Here is an 18,060-nt window from a genome sequence, read left to right on the forward strand (position 1 = left end):
TGTGTAAATAAACAATACTGTGTAAATAAACCGGGTGTGTAGTTAAACTGGTTGTGTAAATAAACAAATACTGTGTAAATAAACCGGGTGTGTAGTTAAACTGGTTGTGTAAATAAACAAATACTGTGTAAATAAACCGGGTGTGTAGTTAAACTGGTTGTGTAAATAAACTAATACTGTGTAAATAAACTGGTTGTGTAAATAAACTAATACTGTGTAAATAAACCGAGTGTGTAGTTAAACTGGTTGTGTAAATAAACAAATACTGTGTAAATAAACCGGGTGTGTAGTTAAACTGGTTGTGTAAATAAACTAATACTGTGTAAATAAACTGAGTGTGTAGTTAAACTGGTTGTGTAAATAAACAAATACTGTGTAAATAAACCGAGTGTGTAGTTAAACTGGTTGTGTAAATAAACAAATACTGTGTAAATAAACCGGGTGTGTAGTTAAACTGATTGTGTAAATAAACAAATACTGTGTAAATAAACCGGGTGTGTAGTTAAACTGGTTGTGTAAATAAACTAATACTGTGTAAATAAACTGGTTGTGTAAATAAACTAATACTGTGTAAATAAACCGAGTGTATAGTTAAACTGGTTGTGTAAATAAACAAATACTGTGTAAATAAACCGGGTGTGTAGTTAAACTGGTTGTGTAAATAAACTAATAATGTGTAAATAAACCGGGTGTGTAGTTAAACTGGTTGTGTAAATAAACTAATACTGTGTAAATAAACTGGTTGTGTAAATAAACTAATACTGTGTAAATAAACCGAGTGTGTAGTTAAACTGGTTGTGTAAATAAACAAATACTGTGTAAATAAACCGAGTGTGTAGTTAAACTGGTTGTGTAAATAAACACTGTAAATAAACCGGGTGTGTAGTTAAACTGGGTGTGTAAATAAACAAACACTGTGTAAATAAACCGGGTGTGTAGTTAAACTGGTTGTGTAAATAAACAAACACTGTGTAAATAAACCGGGTGTGTAGTTAAACTGGTTGTGTAAATAAACAAACACTGTGTAAATAAACCGGGTGTGTAGTTAAACTGGTTGTGTAAATAAACAAATACTGTGTAAATAAACCGGGTGTGTAGTTAAACTGGTTGTGTAAATAAACAAATACTGTGTAAATAAACCGGGTGTGTAGTTAAACTGGTTGTGTAAATAAACAATACTGTGTAAATAAACCGGGTGTGTAGTTAAACTGGTTGTGTAAATAAACAAATACTGTGTAAATAAACCGGGTGTGTAGTTAAACTGATTGTGTAAATAAACAAATACTGTGTAAATAAACCGGGTGTGTAGTTAAACTGGTTGTGTAAATAAACTAATACTGTGTAAATAAACTGGTTGTGTAAATAAACTAATACTGTGTAAATAAACCGAGTGTGTAGTTAAACTGGTTGTGTAAATAAACAAATACTGTGTAAATAAACCGGGTGTGTAGTTAAACTGGTTGTGTAAATAAACTAATACTGTGTAAATAAACCGAGTGTGTAGTTAAACTGGTTGTGTAAATAAACTAATACTGTGTAAATAAACTGGTTGTGTAAATAAACTAATACTGTGTAAATAAACCGAGTGTGTAGTTAAACTGGTTGTGTAAATAAACAAATACTGTGTAAATAAACCGGGTGTGTAGTTAAACTGGTTGTGTAAATAAACTAATACTGTGTAAATAAACCGAGTGTGTAGTTAAACTGGTTGTGTAAATAAACTAATACTGTGTAAATAAACTGGTTGTGTAAATAAACTAATACTGTGTAAATAAACCGAGTGTGTAGTTAAACTGGTTGTGTAAATAAACAAATACTGTGTAAATAAACCGAGTGTATAGTTAAACTGGTTGTGTAAATAAACAAATACTGTGTAAATAAACCGGGTGTGTAGTTAAACTGGTTGTGTAAATAAACTAATACTGTGTAAATAAACCGAGTGTGTAGTTAAACTGATTGTGTAAATAAACAAATACTGTGTAAATAAACCGGGTGTGTAGTTAAACTGGTTGTGTAAATAAACTAATACTGTGTAAATAAACTGGTTGTGTAAATAAACTAATACTGTGTAAATAAACCGGGTGTGTAGTTAAACTGGTTGTGTAAATAAACTAATACTGTGTAAATAAACCGAGTGTGTAGTTAAACTGGTTGTGTAAATAAACTAATACTGTGTAAATAAACTGGTTGTGTAAATAAACTAATACTGTGTAAATAAACCGAGTGTGTAGTTAAACTGGTTGTGTAAATAAACAAATACTGTGTAAATAAACCGGGTGTGTAGTTAAACTGGTTGTGTAAATAAACTAATACTGTGTAAATAAACCGAGTGTGTAGTTAAACTGGTTGTGTAAATAAACAAATACTGTGTAAATAAACCGAGTGTGTAGTTAAACTGGTTGTGTAAATAAACAAATACTGTGTAAATAAACCGGGTGTGTAGTTAAACTGGTTGTGTAAATAAACAAATACTGTGTAAATAAACCGAGTGTGTAGTTAAACTGATTGTGTAAATAAACAAATACTGTGTAAATAAACCGGGTGTGTAGTTAAACTGGTTGTGTAAATAAACTAATACTGTGTAAATAAACTGGTTGTGTAAATAAACTAATACTGTGTAAATAAACCGAGTGTGTAGTTAAACTGGTTGTGTAAATAAACAAATACTGTGTAAATAAACCGGGTGTGTAGTTAAACTGGTTGTGTAAATAAACTAATACTGTGTAAATAAACTGAGTGTGTAGTTAAACTGGTTGTGTAAATAAACAAATACTGTGTAAATAAACCGGGTGTGTAGTTAAACTGGTTGTGTAAATAAACTAATACTGTGTAAATAAACTGGTTGTGTAAATAAACTAATACTGTGTAAATAAACCGAGTGTGTAGTTAAACTGGTTGTGTAAATAAACAAATTCTGTGTAAATAAAGTAATTGTGTGTAAATAAACTATAAAAATGTTTGTGTAAACATCTTGAGCAGGCAGAGCCTCTGATTTGGACTTTCTGATGATTCATCAACATCAAGTGATGTTGGCTGAACTCTGGGAGCGTTGAAGAATAAAAAAGCAGATTCTTCTGAGCTCTTTTTACCTACTGGCAGTGGGGTTTTTGTTAACCTCCAAAGTGATAAAATGAACTGTAATCATGACTGAAATCAGTCAGCTGTGCTCTCCACGGAGGGTGGTATGTTTTCTCTGGGTGATCACGTGTCCAACCTGTGCTTTTAGTTCGAGGTATTCACCATTTACTGCACTGAGAGCCCAATGCATTATGGGGCAACTTCCGCCGGGTCCTTGGATCTTTTGAATTGAACTGCAGGAATTCAGGACAACCAACAAGCAGATTTGAGTTCATCACCTCCAAATCTGGAAAAATACTGTAAGTTTGTTTTTAACAGGCAGAGGGGCGTTACGAAACTCATTTTCTGCACAAAATAATCGTTTCCTCCCTGACAAGGATCTCGGAGACACAGTGGCAAATGTTTGACCCGAACTCTCAACCACGGCAGACAGCCAGTCTGGGATGGGCACGGCTTAAGTTAATGAGGCAGCGCAGTCTCGCTTGAACCCTAGTGAAATCGCGGAATATCCCAGATATCCCGGTGATATCCTGGAAGTAGAGAAATTCCGTGATATGCATCATATTTTACCCCAGAGACTGCACTGCCCAATTACAACTTCCCTTTAGCGCCTCCATCAGGACAGGTAGAGGCAGTGCATGGTAAACAGGAAAAGGTGGGATATGTACCGTAGGTGGTCATCATTTTGCTGGTTTCTCTGAATAGCAGGATACCATTGGGAGACGACACGTCAAACTGCAGCCGCTGAGACCTAAAATGACAACGGTTACCAGGCAGAAAACGTTTGAAAAAAGAAAGGAAGAAGAGTGGAATGAGAGGAGCTCTGACCTGTTGTGGACAAGCTCAGCCATAAGTTTAAGCACAGGTGTGGTGCATGCTGGGTCGTGGTACCAGAGCTCAATGGCTCTCTGTAAGATTGGCATGTACGCCGGATATCTGAGTGCCAGCTTTAAGGACAACAGGTGCACAGTGAGGGGCAACAAACTCGCTACATTCCACTGAAAGGATACATCCAGTCAAAGAGCATCATGAAACTGGTCTTCGCATTGAAGGCAAACGCAATGCCTCGCAGGTCTCGGACCAGACCCACCAAAGTCCTCTAGAAGCAACAGAAGAACATGGTTATGGATTACCCAGGAAAAATTTGACAAGAAAAATTGTTATTCCATTCTCATTGGGTGGAAGAACTTTAAATGGTAAATAGTAAATGGACTGCATTTATATGGCGATTTTCCATCTGCATCAGACACAGTTTTACAATAATGCCTCACATTCACACCAATGTCAGGGTGCTGCCATACAAAGCGCTCACAAAACACCGGGAGCAACTAGGGGATTAAGGACCTTGCACAAGGGCCTTAGTGATTTTCCAGGCAGGCTGGGATTTGAACCGAGGATCATCTAGTTTCAAGCCCAACGCTTTAACCACTAGACCATCACCTCCCCCAATACTTTCCCGCTTTACTGACCCTCCAAAGTCCTTCATGTCATGCAGACATTCAGAGTGCACACAGCAAAAAGCCTAGAGTTACTCATTGAAATAATGACCAGTACACACAGCAAAAAGTCCAGTTACTCATTGAAATAATGATCAGTCCACACAGCGAAAAGTCCAGAGTTACCCATTGAAATAACAACCAGTCAACACACCGAAAAGTCCAGAGTTAACCATTGAAATAACGACCAGTCCACACAGCGAAAAGTCCAGAGTTACCCACTGAAATAACGAGTCCACACAGCGAAAAGTCCAGAGTTATTGAATAAAATAACGACCAGTCCACACAGCGAAATGTCCAGAGTTACCCACTGAAATAATGAATCTACACAGTGAAAAGTCCGAGTTACTCATTGAAATAATGATCAGTCCACACAGCAAAAAGTCCAGAGTTACCCACTGAAATAACGAGTCCACACAGCGAAAAGTCCAGAGTTATTGAATAAAATAACGACCAGTCCACACAGCGAAAAGTCCAGAGTTACCCACTGAAATAACGAGTCCACACAGCGAAAAGTCCAGAGTTATTGAATAAAATAACGACCAGTCCACACAGCGAAATGTCCAGAGTTACCCACTGAAATAATGAATCTACACAGTGAAAAGTCCGAGTTACTCATTGAAATAATGATCAGTCCACACAGCAAAAAGTCCAGAGTTACCCATAAAAAATGACCAGTCAACACAGCGAAAAGTCCAGAGTTACCCATTGAAATAACGACCAGTCCACACAGCAAAAAGTCCAGAGTTACCCACTGAAATAACGACCAGTCCACACAGTGAGAAGTTCAGAGTAAGCCATTGTAATAACAAGCAGTCCACACAGGAAAAAGTCCAGTTAATCATTGAAATGACAACCAGTCCACACAATGAAACGTCTAAAGTTACAGATTAAAATAACGAGTCCACACAGCGAAAAGTCCAGTTACCCACTGAAGTAACAACCAGTCCACACAGTGAAAAGTCCAGAGTTACTCACTGAAATAACAACCAGTCCACACAGCGAAAAGTAAAGAGTTACAATTAAAACAATGACCAGTCCACACAGAAAAAAGCTCATTTACCCATTAAAAAAAAGACCAGCCCACAAAGTGAAAAGACTAGTTACCCATTAAAATGACGACAAGCCTACACAGGGAAAAGTCCAGAGTTACCCACTGAAATAACAACCAGTCCACACAGCGAAAAGTCCAGTTACCCACTGAAGTAACAACCAGTCCACACTGTGAAAAGTCCAGAGTTACCCATTGAAATAACGAGTCTACACAGTGAAAAGTCCAGAGTTACTCACTGAAATAACAACCAGTCCACAAAGTGAAAAGTCTGGAGTTACCCATTGAAATAACGAGTCCACGCAGCGAAAAGTCCAGTTACCCACTGAAGTAACAACCAGTCCAAACAGTGAACAGTCTAGAGTTACTGACTGAAATAACAACCAGACCTCACAGTGAAAAGTCCACAGTAACCCACTGAAATAACGACCAGTCCACGCAGCGAAAAGTAAAGAGTTACAATTAAAACAATGACCAGTCCACACAGAGAAAAGTAAAGAGTTACAATTAAAACAATGACCAGTCCACACAGAAAAAAGCTCAGTTACCCATTAAAATAAAGACCAGCCCACATAGCGAAAGGTCCAAATTAACCCACTGAAATAACGACCAGTCCACAGAGTGAAAAGTCCAGAGTAACCCACTGTCCTAACGATCAGTCCACACAGTAAAATGTCCAGAGTTACCCATTAAAACAATGACCAGTCCACAAAGTGAAAAGACCAGTTACCCATTAAAATTACGACCAGCCTACACAGGGAAAAGTCCAGACTTACCCATTGAAATAACGACCAGACCATGCAGTAAAATGTCCAGAGTTACCCATTAAAACAATGACCAATCCACACAAGGAAAAGTCAAGTTACCCATTGAAATAATGACCAGTGTGCAAGGTGAAAAGTCCAGAGTAACCTATTAAACTAATGACGAGTTCAAACAGCGAAAAGTCCAGATTTACCCAGTGAAATACGACCACCCCACATTAGGGATGGATATTGATAAGATTTTATCGATATCGATGCCATTATCGATTCCCTTATCGATACCGCTTGTGAATTGTGTACTAAAAGTAGGCTTTACAGGTTTTCTATGTATTTCCTTGAGTCTTAAAGTAAATAAATATGAAATTAGTCACTGTATCCTTGATCTCTGGACATAAATAAAATTAAACAAAACTGTGTTTCGCTTTGAAGTTATTAATTCAGACTGGATTCTATCATTCTATCTTGACTTGTCAGAGAGCCGCGCAGCATTTGGAGCTGCGTGAACAGAACGGAGGATGATTCTCGTTTCTTTCTCGCAACGAGACAGGAGTCCCAGTTAGTAACTTTAATCTGCACAAAAGTGAATCACAACTCATATTCAGGGATGAAAGTGGTGAAAAACAAAAAAAAAGCTGAAACCCAAAATTACCCCCCAACACCACCTGCACGAAAATGTTTGAATTCCAGAAGCTCTGAAATGCAATCTGGGACTATTCCAGACAATAAACTGCAGTGAGTGCAGCATCCATTTAGGTGAGGAAAAAAAAAAAAATACAACTTTCCTTATTCAAATTCATTCTGCTCTTACTAGGATGCAGCAGTTTTCTAGTTTGTCAGATAGTTCTGGAGGAAATCACTGAAGAAATTAACAAACTGAAAATATGGTTTGACCGAAACAAACTGTCATTAAACTTAAATAAGACAGGGATGAAATGGAGGTGTGAGAGTCACTAGGTGTTCACAGGAAACATTTATTTCTGTATGTATTTATTTATGTTCATTGTTAGTTGCTATTATATATTTTCTGTTGTGTTTCTATTCAGGTTCTTTTTGTCTCTTTCTCTAAAATTGTATATAATAATCATTAGATTATTAATATATAAGCAAAAATAAATTTAAGGAATATTACAATCTGAAAACAAATGCACCCGAACGTGATGACGGCTGCAATTGCTAAATGCTAACTTTTAACACTGAAAATGCCATAGACATGCTAACGCATTAGCATCGCTCCCATTTTTAAGTTATAAAATACATCTATCAACTGTTTCAGAAGACCATAACAGGTCGGTTTAACATAGAAAAGGTAAATAATACTCACAGACGTATGCTCTATAGGGTTTTAGCGGGGGAAAATTAAGCGAAAGAAAGAAATAAACTAAGCAATCAACCGAAGCATTGCTTCAATCTTCAAACCACTGCTTTGATTGGTTCAAGGTTCAAAGCAAAGCTGCGCTGCAGAAAAGTTGATTAAGGACCCGCTGCAGGGTCTGTAATCAATGTAGAGAAATGATCATTTTCCTGACAAACACCCACCAAAACAACAGCCATTCTGAAGGACTGATAACAGAATCGTTAAGCACAAAGCTTATTGATGTCGGTGGATCGAATCATCTCTTAACGATACCCGAAAGGAACCAGTTCTCGATACCCATCCCTATCCCACATAATCAAAAAGTCCAGAGTTACCCATGAAAACAACAACCAGTCCACAGAGTGAAAAGTCCAGAGTAACCCATTAAAATAAGGACCAGTTCACACAGTAAAAAGTCCAGAGATACCCACTGACATAACAACCAGTCCACACAGTGAAAAGCCAAGTTACCCATGAAAAGAACGACCAGTCCACACAGTGAAAAGTCCAGAGTTACCCACTGAAATAACAACTAGTCCACACAGTGAAAAGCGCAGAGTAATCCACTAAAATAATGACCAGTTCAATCAATCAATCAATCAATTTTTTTTTTATATAGCGCCAAATCACAACAAACAGTTGCCCCAAGGCGCTTTATATTGTAAGGCAAGGCCATACAATAATGATGTAAAACCCCAACGGTCAAAACGACCCCCTGTGAGCAAGCACTTGGCTACAGTGGGAAGGAAAAACTCCCTTTTAACAGGAAGAAACCTCCAGCAGAACCAGGCTCAGGGAGGGGCAGTCTTCTGCTGGGACTGGTTGGGGCTGAGGGAGAGAACCAGGAAAAAGACATGCTGTGGAGGGGAGCAGAGATCGATCACTAATGATTAAATGCAGAGTGGTGCATACAGAGCAAAAAGAGAAAGAAACAGTGCATCATGGGAACCCCCCAGCAGTCTACGTCTATAGCAGCATAACTAAGGGATGGTTCAGGGTCACCTGATCCAGCCCTAACTATAAGCTTTAGCAAAAAGGAAAGTTTTAAGCCTAATCTTAAAAGTAGAGAGGGTGTCTGTCTCCCTGATCTGAATTGGGAGCTGGTTCCACAGGAGAGGAGCCTGAAAGCTGAAGGCTCTGCCTCCCATTCTACTCTTACAAACCCTAGGAACTACAAGTAAGCCTGCAGTCTGAGAGCGAAGCGCTCTATTGGGGTGATATGGTACTACGAGGTCCCTAAGATAAGATGGGACCTGATTATTCAAAACCTTATAAGTAAGAAGAAGAATTTTAAATTCTATTCTAGAATTAACAGGAAGCCAATGAAGAGAGGCCAATATGGGTGAGATATGCCCTCTCCTTCTAGTCCCCGTCAGCACTCTAGCTGCAGCATTTTGAATTAACTGAAGGCTTTTTAGGGAACTTTTAGGACAACCTGATAATAATGAATTACAATAGTCCAGCCTAGAGGAAATAAATGCATGAATTAGTTTTTCAGCATCACTCTGAGACAAGACCTTTCTGATTTTAGAGATATTGCGTAAATGCAAAAAAGCAGTCCTACATATTTGTTTAATATGCGCTTTGAATGACATATCCTGATCAAAAATGACTCCAAGATTTCTCACAGTATTACTAGAGGTCAGGGTAATGCCATCCAGAGTAAGGATCTGGTTAGACACCATGTTTCTAAGATTTGTGGGGCCAAGAACAATAACTTCAGTTTTATCTGAGTTTAAAAGCAGGAAATTAGAGGTCATCCATGTCTTTATGTCTGTAAGACAATCCTGCAGTTTAGCTAATTGGTGTGTGTCCTCTGGCTTCATGGATAGATAAAGCTGGGTATCATCTGCGTAACAATGAAAATTTAAGCAATACCGTCTAATAATACTGCCTAAGGGAAGCATATATAAAGTGAATAAAATTGGTCCTAGCACAGAACCTTGTGGAACTCCATAATTAACTTTAGTCTGTGAAGAAGATTCCCCATTTACATGAACAAATTGTAATCTATTAGACAAATATGATTCAAACCACCGCAGCGCAGTGCCTTTAATACCTATGGCATGCTCTAATCTCTGTAATAAAATTTTATGGTCAACAGTATCAAAAGCAGCACTGAGGTCTAACAGAACAAGCACAGAGATGAGTCCACTGTCCGAGGCCATAAGAAGATCATTTGTAACCTTCACTAATGCTGTTTCTGTACTATGATGAATTCTAAAACCTGACTGAAACTCTTCAAATAGACCATTCCTCTGCAGATGATCAGTTAGCTGTTTTACAACTACCCTTTCAAGAATTTTTGAGAGAAAAGGAAGGTTGGAGATTGGCCTATAATTAGCTAAGATAGCTGGGTCAAGTGATGGCTTTTTAAGTAATGGTTTAATTACTGCCACCTTAAAAGCCTGTGGTACATAGCCAACTAACAAAGATAGATTGATCATATTTAAGATCGAAGCATTAAATAATGGTAGGGCTTCCTTGAGCAGCCTGGTAGGAATGGGGTCTAATAAACATGTTGATGGTTTGGATGAAGTAACTAATGAAAATAACTCAGACAGAACAATCGGAGAGAAAGAGTCTAACCAAATACCGGCATCACTGAAAGCAGCCAAAGATAACAATACGTCTTTGGGATGGTTATGAGTAATTTTTTCTCTAATAGTTAAAATTTTGTTAGCAAAGAAAGTCATGAACTCATTACTAGTTAAAGATAATGGAATACTCAGCTCAATAGAGCTCTGACTCTTTGTCAGCCTGGCTACAGTGCTGAAAAGAAACCTGGGGTTGTTCACACAGCAAAAACTTCAGTTACCCATTAAAATGACCAGCCCACAAAGCAAAAAGCCCAGAGTTACCCATTGAAATAACGACCAGTCCGCACAATGAAAAGTCCAGAGTAACCATTACAATAAGGACAAGTTCACACAACAAAAAGTCCAGACTAACACATTAAAATAACAACCAGTTCACACAGCAAAAAGTCCAGATTTACCCATTGAAATACGACCAGCCAGCACAGCAAAAAGTCCTGAGATATCATTGAAATAACAACCAGTTCACACAGTGAAAAATCCAGAGTAACCCATTAAAATAACGACCAGTCCGCACAATGAAAAGTCCAGAGTAACCATTACAATAAGGACAAGTTTACACAACAGAAAGTCCAGACTAACACATTAAAATAACAACCAGTTCACACAGCAAAAAGTCCAGATTTACCCATTGAAATACGACCAGCCCACATAGCAAAAAGCCCTGAGATATCATTGAAATAACAACCAGTTCACACAGTGAAAAGTCCAGAGTAACCCATTAAAATAATGATCAGTCCAAACAGTGAAAATTCCAAAGTAATCCATTAAAATAATGTCCAGTTGACACAGCAAAAAGTTCAGTTACCCATTAAAATAATGACGAGCCCACATAGCGAAACGTCCAGAGTTACCCACTGAAAGAACGACCAGTCCACACAGTGAAAAGTCCAGAGTTACCCATTAAATTAACTACCAGTCCACACCACAAAAAGCCTATAGTTACACATTGAAATAACAACCAGCCCACATAGCGAAAAGTCCAGAGTTCCCCAATGAATAATAACCAGTCCACACAGTGAAAAGTTCAGGGTAACCCACTAAAATAATGACCAGTGAACACAGCAAAAGGTCCAGAGTTACCCATTGAAATATTGACCAATCCACACTGTGAAAAGTCAAGAAAAATTCTCTACGTTCTCTAAAATTCTGGAAAAGGTGGTATCACAGCAGGTCCTGGACCACCTTACTGAGAATAATCTTTTCAATCAATCAATCAATCAATTTTATTTATATAGTGCCAAATCACAACAAACAGTTGCCCCAAGGCGCTTTATATTGTAAGGCAAGGCCATACAATAATTACGTAAAAACCCCAACGGTCAAAACGACCCCCTGTGAGCAAGCACTTGGCGACAGTGGGAAGGAAAAACTCCCTTTTAACAGGAAGAAACCTCCAGCAGAACCAGGCTCAGGGAGGGGCAGTCTTCTGCTGGGACTGGTTGGGGCTGAGGGAGAGAACCAGGAAAAAGACATGCTGTGGAGGGGAGCAGAGATCAATCACTAATGATTAAATGCAGAGTGGTGCACACAGAACAAAAAGAGAAAGAAACACTCAGTGCATCATGGGAACCCCTGATCACCTGATCCAGCCCTAACTATAAGCTTTAGCAAAAAGGAAAGTTTTAAGCCTAATCTTAAAAGTAGAGAGGGTGTCTGTCTCCCTGATCTGAATTGGAAGCTGGTTCCACAGGAGAGGAGCCTGAAAGCTGAAGGCTCTGCCTCCCATTCTACTCTTACAAACCCTAGGAACTACAAGTAAGCCTGCAGTCTGAGAGCGAAGCGCTCTACTGGGGTGATATGGTACTATGAGGTCCCTAAGATAAGATGGGACCTGATTATTCAAAACCTTATACCTGCAAGGTCTCTTCTGCCGGTTAGATCAACTTTGGAGGGCTCTCTGTTGGGACTGTTTACACAGAGACTGCTACCTGCTGCTTTGGACTTGAACTAACAGTCTTTTTCAAGACTTTTTTACTTTTTTTTTTTTTTACTTTTTAATTTTTTTTAACTTTTTACTGTGCTCCAACGCCTAAGGAAGACCTCTAACGGTCGAAACATCGCGACGGAGCACTTTTATCAGCTAACTTTCATTAGCGTTGGCAGGCTAACTAGCTTGCTAACGCTTTCGTTTTTATTTATTTATTTATTTATTTTTTATTTTATTTTATTTTAGCACCGTTGTCGTGCGTTGCCTGTGCTGCTTCATGGCCTGTTTGGTGCCTTGATTGGGGCACTCCTTCTGCTGAATCACCTCTGGATTATTTGCACATTATTCACTTTGTGTGTTTTTGGGAATCCACTAGCTTAGCGTAGCTACTAGCTCTTAGGCCATAAGAAGATCATTTGTAACCTTCACTAATGCTGTTTCTGTACTATGATGAATTCTAAAACCTGACTGAAACTCTTCAAATAGACCATTCCTCTGCAGATGATCAGTTAGCTGTTTTACAACTACCCTTTCAAGAATTTTTGAGAGAAAAGGAAGGCTGGAGATTGGCCTATAATTAGCTAAGATAGCTGGGTCAAGTGATGGCTTTTTAAGTAATGGTTTAATTACTGCCACCTTAAAAGCCTGTGGTACATAGCCAACTAATAAAGATAGACTGATCATATTTAAGATCGAAGCATTAAATAATGGTAGGGCTTCCTTGAGCAGCCTGGTAGGAATGGGGTCTAATAAACATGTTGATGGTTTGGATGAAGTAACTAATGAAAATAACTCAGACAGAACAATCTGAGAGAAAGAGTCTAACCAAATACCAGCATCACTGAAAGCAGCCAAAGATAAAGATACGTCTTTGGGATGGTTATGAGTAATTTTTTCTCTAATAGTTAAAATTTTCTACTCGGCTCAATAGAGCTCTGACTCTTTGTCAGCCTGGCTACAGTGCTGAAAAGAAACCTGGGGTTGTTCTTATTTTCTTCAATTAGTGATGAGTAGTAAGATGTCCTAGCTTTACGGAGGGCTTTTTTATAGAGCAACAGACTCTTTTTCCAGGCTAAGTGAAGATCTTCTAAATTAGTGAGACGCCATTTCCTCTCCAACTTACGGGTTATCTGCTTTAAGCTGCGAGTTTGTGAGTTATACCACGGAGTCAGGCACTTCTGATTTAAAGCTCTCTTTTTCAGAGGAGCTACAGCATCCAAAGTTGTCTTCAATGAGGATGTAAAACTATTGACGAGATACTCTATCTCACTTACAGAGTTTAGGTAGCTACTCTGCACTGTGTTGGTATATGGTGTAGAAGAATTTTTAGGTCCATATTTGAACTGTGATGAACTATCAAGTGTCCTGATCCGAACTGTATGTCCTCTGGTTGAACTAGCAGGTGTTCAACCCAAAAAAAGGGCTCTATTAGTCATTCAGTCTGTCAGGGGCTTTCCAAGGCCTTTTAGGTGCTTTCCCGCAGGCCACGTGCAGGGGCCTCAGGCCAGCTGCACGTGTGGCTGAGGCCACGTGCAGGGGGGGGGGCCTCAGGCCAGCTGCACCTGTGGCTGAAGGTCTTTTAAAAAAATCAGTTGTAAATCCTTCACGTTTTAATGGGAGCGTTTGTCACATTGAAATAATGGCCTAACACCTGCTTAGGGTTCACTAGAGGACGCTTCCAATAGAAAACCATGTCTTGGGAATGAAATAAATAAAAAAGTTGAAGGAGGAGCGATGCCCGCGGGTCTCCAATAAATAGACGAGCGCGGTTGTCATATTCAGTCTCTCTAGAGGACTCAGTTTGTCTAAGCTCTGTGTCGAAGGCTTAAATAAACAAAAACTCTGTGCATTTTATCTTGCTTAAGGCTGAATTATTCTAAAGTGTTGTGTCCTTTTCTAGCATATCACTTGCAATTAGTTTGTGTTATCTAAAAGACGACATCCTGAGAAGACTAAAGACGAGCCACGACAGAACTTGGCGAGCCAGCCAGGAGGGTCCAGGGGCATTCCGGCAGCCTGGGGCAGTCCAGCTCATCCCTCCAGACCGTAAATAACAGTGATCACGACTAAAAGGTAAGCAGAAACCTTTTATAACTTCTGCACGATCTGGAGGAGTGAGTCGGGATTTCCGCCCAAGTTGACAGGTGATATTTTTAATTGCCTCTTACCCAAAAGAACCTGGACTAAGAAAATTGATAAGAGACTAAAAAAAGATAAGATTGAAAATTATCAGGCCTTGTAGATAAAATGCTCAGAAGGTGTGTGTGTTCCCGGGAAAAAGAATGTCTGTGTGAGCGAAAAGGTCAGGAATGTTCATGAACTCTGGTGCGGAAAAGAATGTGTGGAGAACTAACCTGGATGTTTTTTGGGGAATGCTTGGGGAATAATTGGTGTTGAAATTCGTTACTAACGTGCCGGCTGATAGCATGCGCTGTAGGGGTTAATTTAGGGGAGTATACTGACAAATAGATACAAGGTAATACAAGGTTATTTAAAGAGTTTAACAGAGACTGAAGTGAAATAAGTGAGAAAAAGAGTTTAACAGAGAATACGTGCAGAGGAAGCACAAGATAAGCGCCTGAGGGGGCGCAGTAGAAATACTGTACGTGATAAAGAGATTTAAAAAGAAAAGTGCAAAGTAGCACAGCTGACAGTAAGTAAAAGAGCTCAATAAAGGACGTCATTTTTTAAGAAAAGAGAAAAACTATAAAAAAAAATAAAATAAATAGAGAGTTAGTGCAGAATACATGAGAATTAATGAAGCAGAAAATAGTGCAGTAAGGCACCGAATACACGCTTGTGGGGCGTGGGAGAAGAATAAGTAATTAAGTACACAGTAATATGAGTTTTTTATAAGAAAAGAAAAAGAGAATATTTTCAGTGCAAAGGCACATTAAGCTCACGAGGAGCTCAGTAAGTGAAAAAAAAAAAGGTAGAAGAAAGTGCAGAAAGGCACAGGATACGCACGCGAGGCGCGGTAAGGCCTAGAAATAAATGAAATATTGTATGCTCAGAAAGGAGCTTGTGAAAATAATATAGTAAGCACAGGATACGCACGCGAGGCGCGGTAAGGCGTAGAAGTAAATGAAATATTGTATGCTCAGAAAGGAGCTGGTGAAAAATAATATATTAAGCACAGGATACGCACGCGAGGCGCGGTAAGGCGTAGAAGTAAATGAAATATTGTACGCTCAAAGAGGGCTTGTAAAAAAAAATAATATATGAAGTTGCTGACAGCGCCGGAGAAGCTGTCTAACGTGAAGAAGAGATACATGCTTAAACAGAACACATTGGTGTTAAGTGAATAAAAAGGTTGTTTAAAGCCACGGAGTGAAAAGTGGCAGAAGTCTAGATAGAGATATATAGAAAGTTGTTTTTAATAATTTTTGTGTATAAAGCTTTTGAAGATTGGTGTGTGGGAGAGTGGAGAGTAATCTGTGTAAAGCTGTGAGGGCTTGCAGGCTGGCTGACATACAAGATTAATGTGAAAGAGTACGAGGAGGAGGTGTTTAGACCCGCTAGAAGGACTTGGGAGGTGCATGACAGGCAGAGAGGAAAGTGTGAAACAGAGACAGTGAAGAAAAAGACAGGATAAGAGACTAGACTGCTATGTAAATACAGAGAAGGTAGATATTATTTCAAAGAAAGAAAACTAATAAACAAACATAGCAGAAAAAGACGAGAAGCAGAAAGTTAAAAAATTAGAAGGAAAATAGAAAGTCGGGAGCAAAGACATTAGGAAGTGTTAGGGTTGTAAGAGGATTAAATAAATAAAGTTGGTTATAAATCAAAAGAGTTAAAGCTTAGATTATAGTGAAAAAGCTGACAGACTGATCAATGCCTGGGACAGTCATTGATGGGAGACTTAAGTGATGATGAAATAATACTCCCAGAACATTACTTGACTGACGGAGACATCGAAACCCAGGGAATCAGGACACATTTTTGGCTGGAAAGGACCTATTTTGACAGTGTAGGAGCAGAACATTGGCAGGACGAACAAGAGATCAATCAGAAATTATGGCAGATTACTAAGGTAATCAATCTGAAGCAAAAGAAAGAACAATTCCCTCTAATTAATTGGGAGCTGCTGATAAGACGTCTGTGGCATCAGGGTTTAACCCCGTGGTTGGAGCTGCTTTGTGCTGATCCTAATAAAGAAATTAGCATACCATTAAATCATTTAATAACACTGCCAACCGATCCAGGTGAAGAACTGTTTCCTAGGTTGACTCTGACTGTGGTCCCAAGGAAGGTTCGGTGGGAAACAGGTAAATTTTCGTATTTAGTTAAAGAAAAAGAAGACGGGCATAACAGTTGGAAATTTAATCCTTTTAAGGGTTTAAAATACAAAACAGGTGTTACAGCCAGCAAGTTATTGGTCTGGATCAGGACAGCCCCTGAGGGACTACCAGAACACCATAGAAACACCTCACATAGCGTTTGTCAGGGTTACATGGGTAACTCTCAAGGTCAAGGTCAGGAAAGTACCCCGCTAGACTTAGTACTAAGGAAAACGCACTAAGGCCAACCAATGTATGAGAAAGTGGCACAAAAGGTCACATGGGGGCAGGCAATGGCCTTTGGAGGGATAATTTGATCCGGTGATGTGTGAAGCAGTTGCGGTAGAAATACAGAAAAAAGAAATTAAAGATCAGCAGAAGAACGTAAATAACAACAAAAAACGCACTGAAGAAAAAGAAGTTTTGGCCTTGTTCAAGCAGGAAGCACAGAGGCTACAGCAGAAAAGAGGAAAAATGACAGAGGAAAGATCCAAAGAGACTAAAGCCAGTGCACCGAGCTGGGAAGCAGAGCCACCCCCATATAAACGTCATGATATGGGAAAGACAGCTGGACAATTTGTATTAGGTAGGAACTCGTGAAGAGGACCAAGGCATGGATGTGGAGGGAAAATACACACTGACACTAAAAGCTCGAGAGCCACAAGGAGACAGGTCCTCAGTCTGTCAAATGGATCATACAAGGTCTCCAAGTCCGAAAGTAAGTGGTCGCACACCACGACCAGCAGGGGGGACCACAAATAACAGTGACACGGAGGCAGACGAGGATAAAGAGAGAGACCTGAAGGCTCCGCCTGCACATCGAGGTCCACTGAAAACCGTCCCCTCCCACCATAAGTCAGCCGACTGGACCTTCACAGGCTATAGAGGCTCCGAAGAGTGGCACAAGAGCTTCTGTGACACACTGGATCTGGCCAGAAGAGATAATGAAGAACTAGCTGAGCAACTTCGGCTAGCAAAGGAAAGAATACAAAGACATAGGGACGCCGAGGAAAGAAGAATATTACAACAATCGACGCCCAATCAAGGGAATCACATTATAGAGCCACCCACCCGAAAAATTTCTGGTGAGATCATCGAGAGTGCAAAAGAGGCCCGACTCAGGCAAAGACAACAATGTGTAGCCAAAGACATAGCGGCTTTAGAACAGAATATAACCAACTGGATGGACTGCCTGGAACCAGTCAGTCGCACTCGATCTGGAAGACAGTATGGAGCCCCCACAGAAGAAGAGGAGGACGAAGACCTCATATGCCCATTGGTGGTTAGAAATGGTCATCATGTGTATACCCCATGGAGCTGGACAGACATGGTGGGGCTGGCCAACAGGCTGCCAGACATCACCCAAGGAGCTGGGAGATGGATAACTGCCTTAGAAGAAGGCACTGCAGGGGTAACCTTGTCTTTAGGTGACATAAAAGCCTTGCTAATGCATGTCATGGGAAAACATGACACTGAAGAATTAGCAGGAAAGGTTGGACTAACACAA

At 39.5% G+C, this 18,060-nt stretch overlaps 1 protein-coding gene across 1 annotated transcript in view; it reads right to left on the bottom strand.

Moving 5' to 3' along the window:
• Positions 1–18,060, bottom strand: part of xpo7 (exportin 7) — a 227,008-nt gene that overhangs the window by 49,285 nt on the left and 159,663 nt on the right. Inside the window, 3 exon segments of the mRNA XM_034191850.1 lie at positions 3,747–3,829; positions 3,907–4,014; positions 4,089–4,177. Of these exon segments, the coding sequence (XP_034047741.1) occupies positions 3,747–3,829; positions 3,907–4,014; positions 4,089–4,177 (280 nt within the window).

This window comes from Thalassophryne amazonica, chromosome 17 (genome assembly GCF_902500255.1).
Source record: "Thalassophryne amazonica chromosome 17, fThaAma1.1, whole genome shotgun sequence".
In the NCBI taxonomy this organism is placed as follows: domain Eukaryota; kingdom Metazoa; phylum Chordata; class Actinopteri; order Batrachoidiformes; family Batrachoididae; genus Thalassophryne; species Thalassophryne amazonica.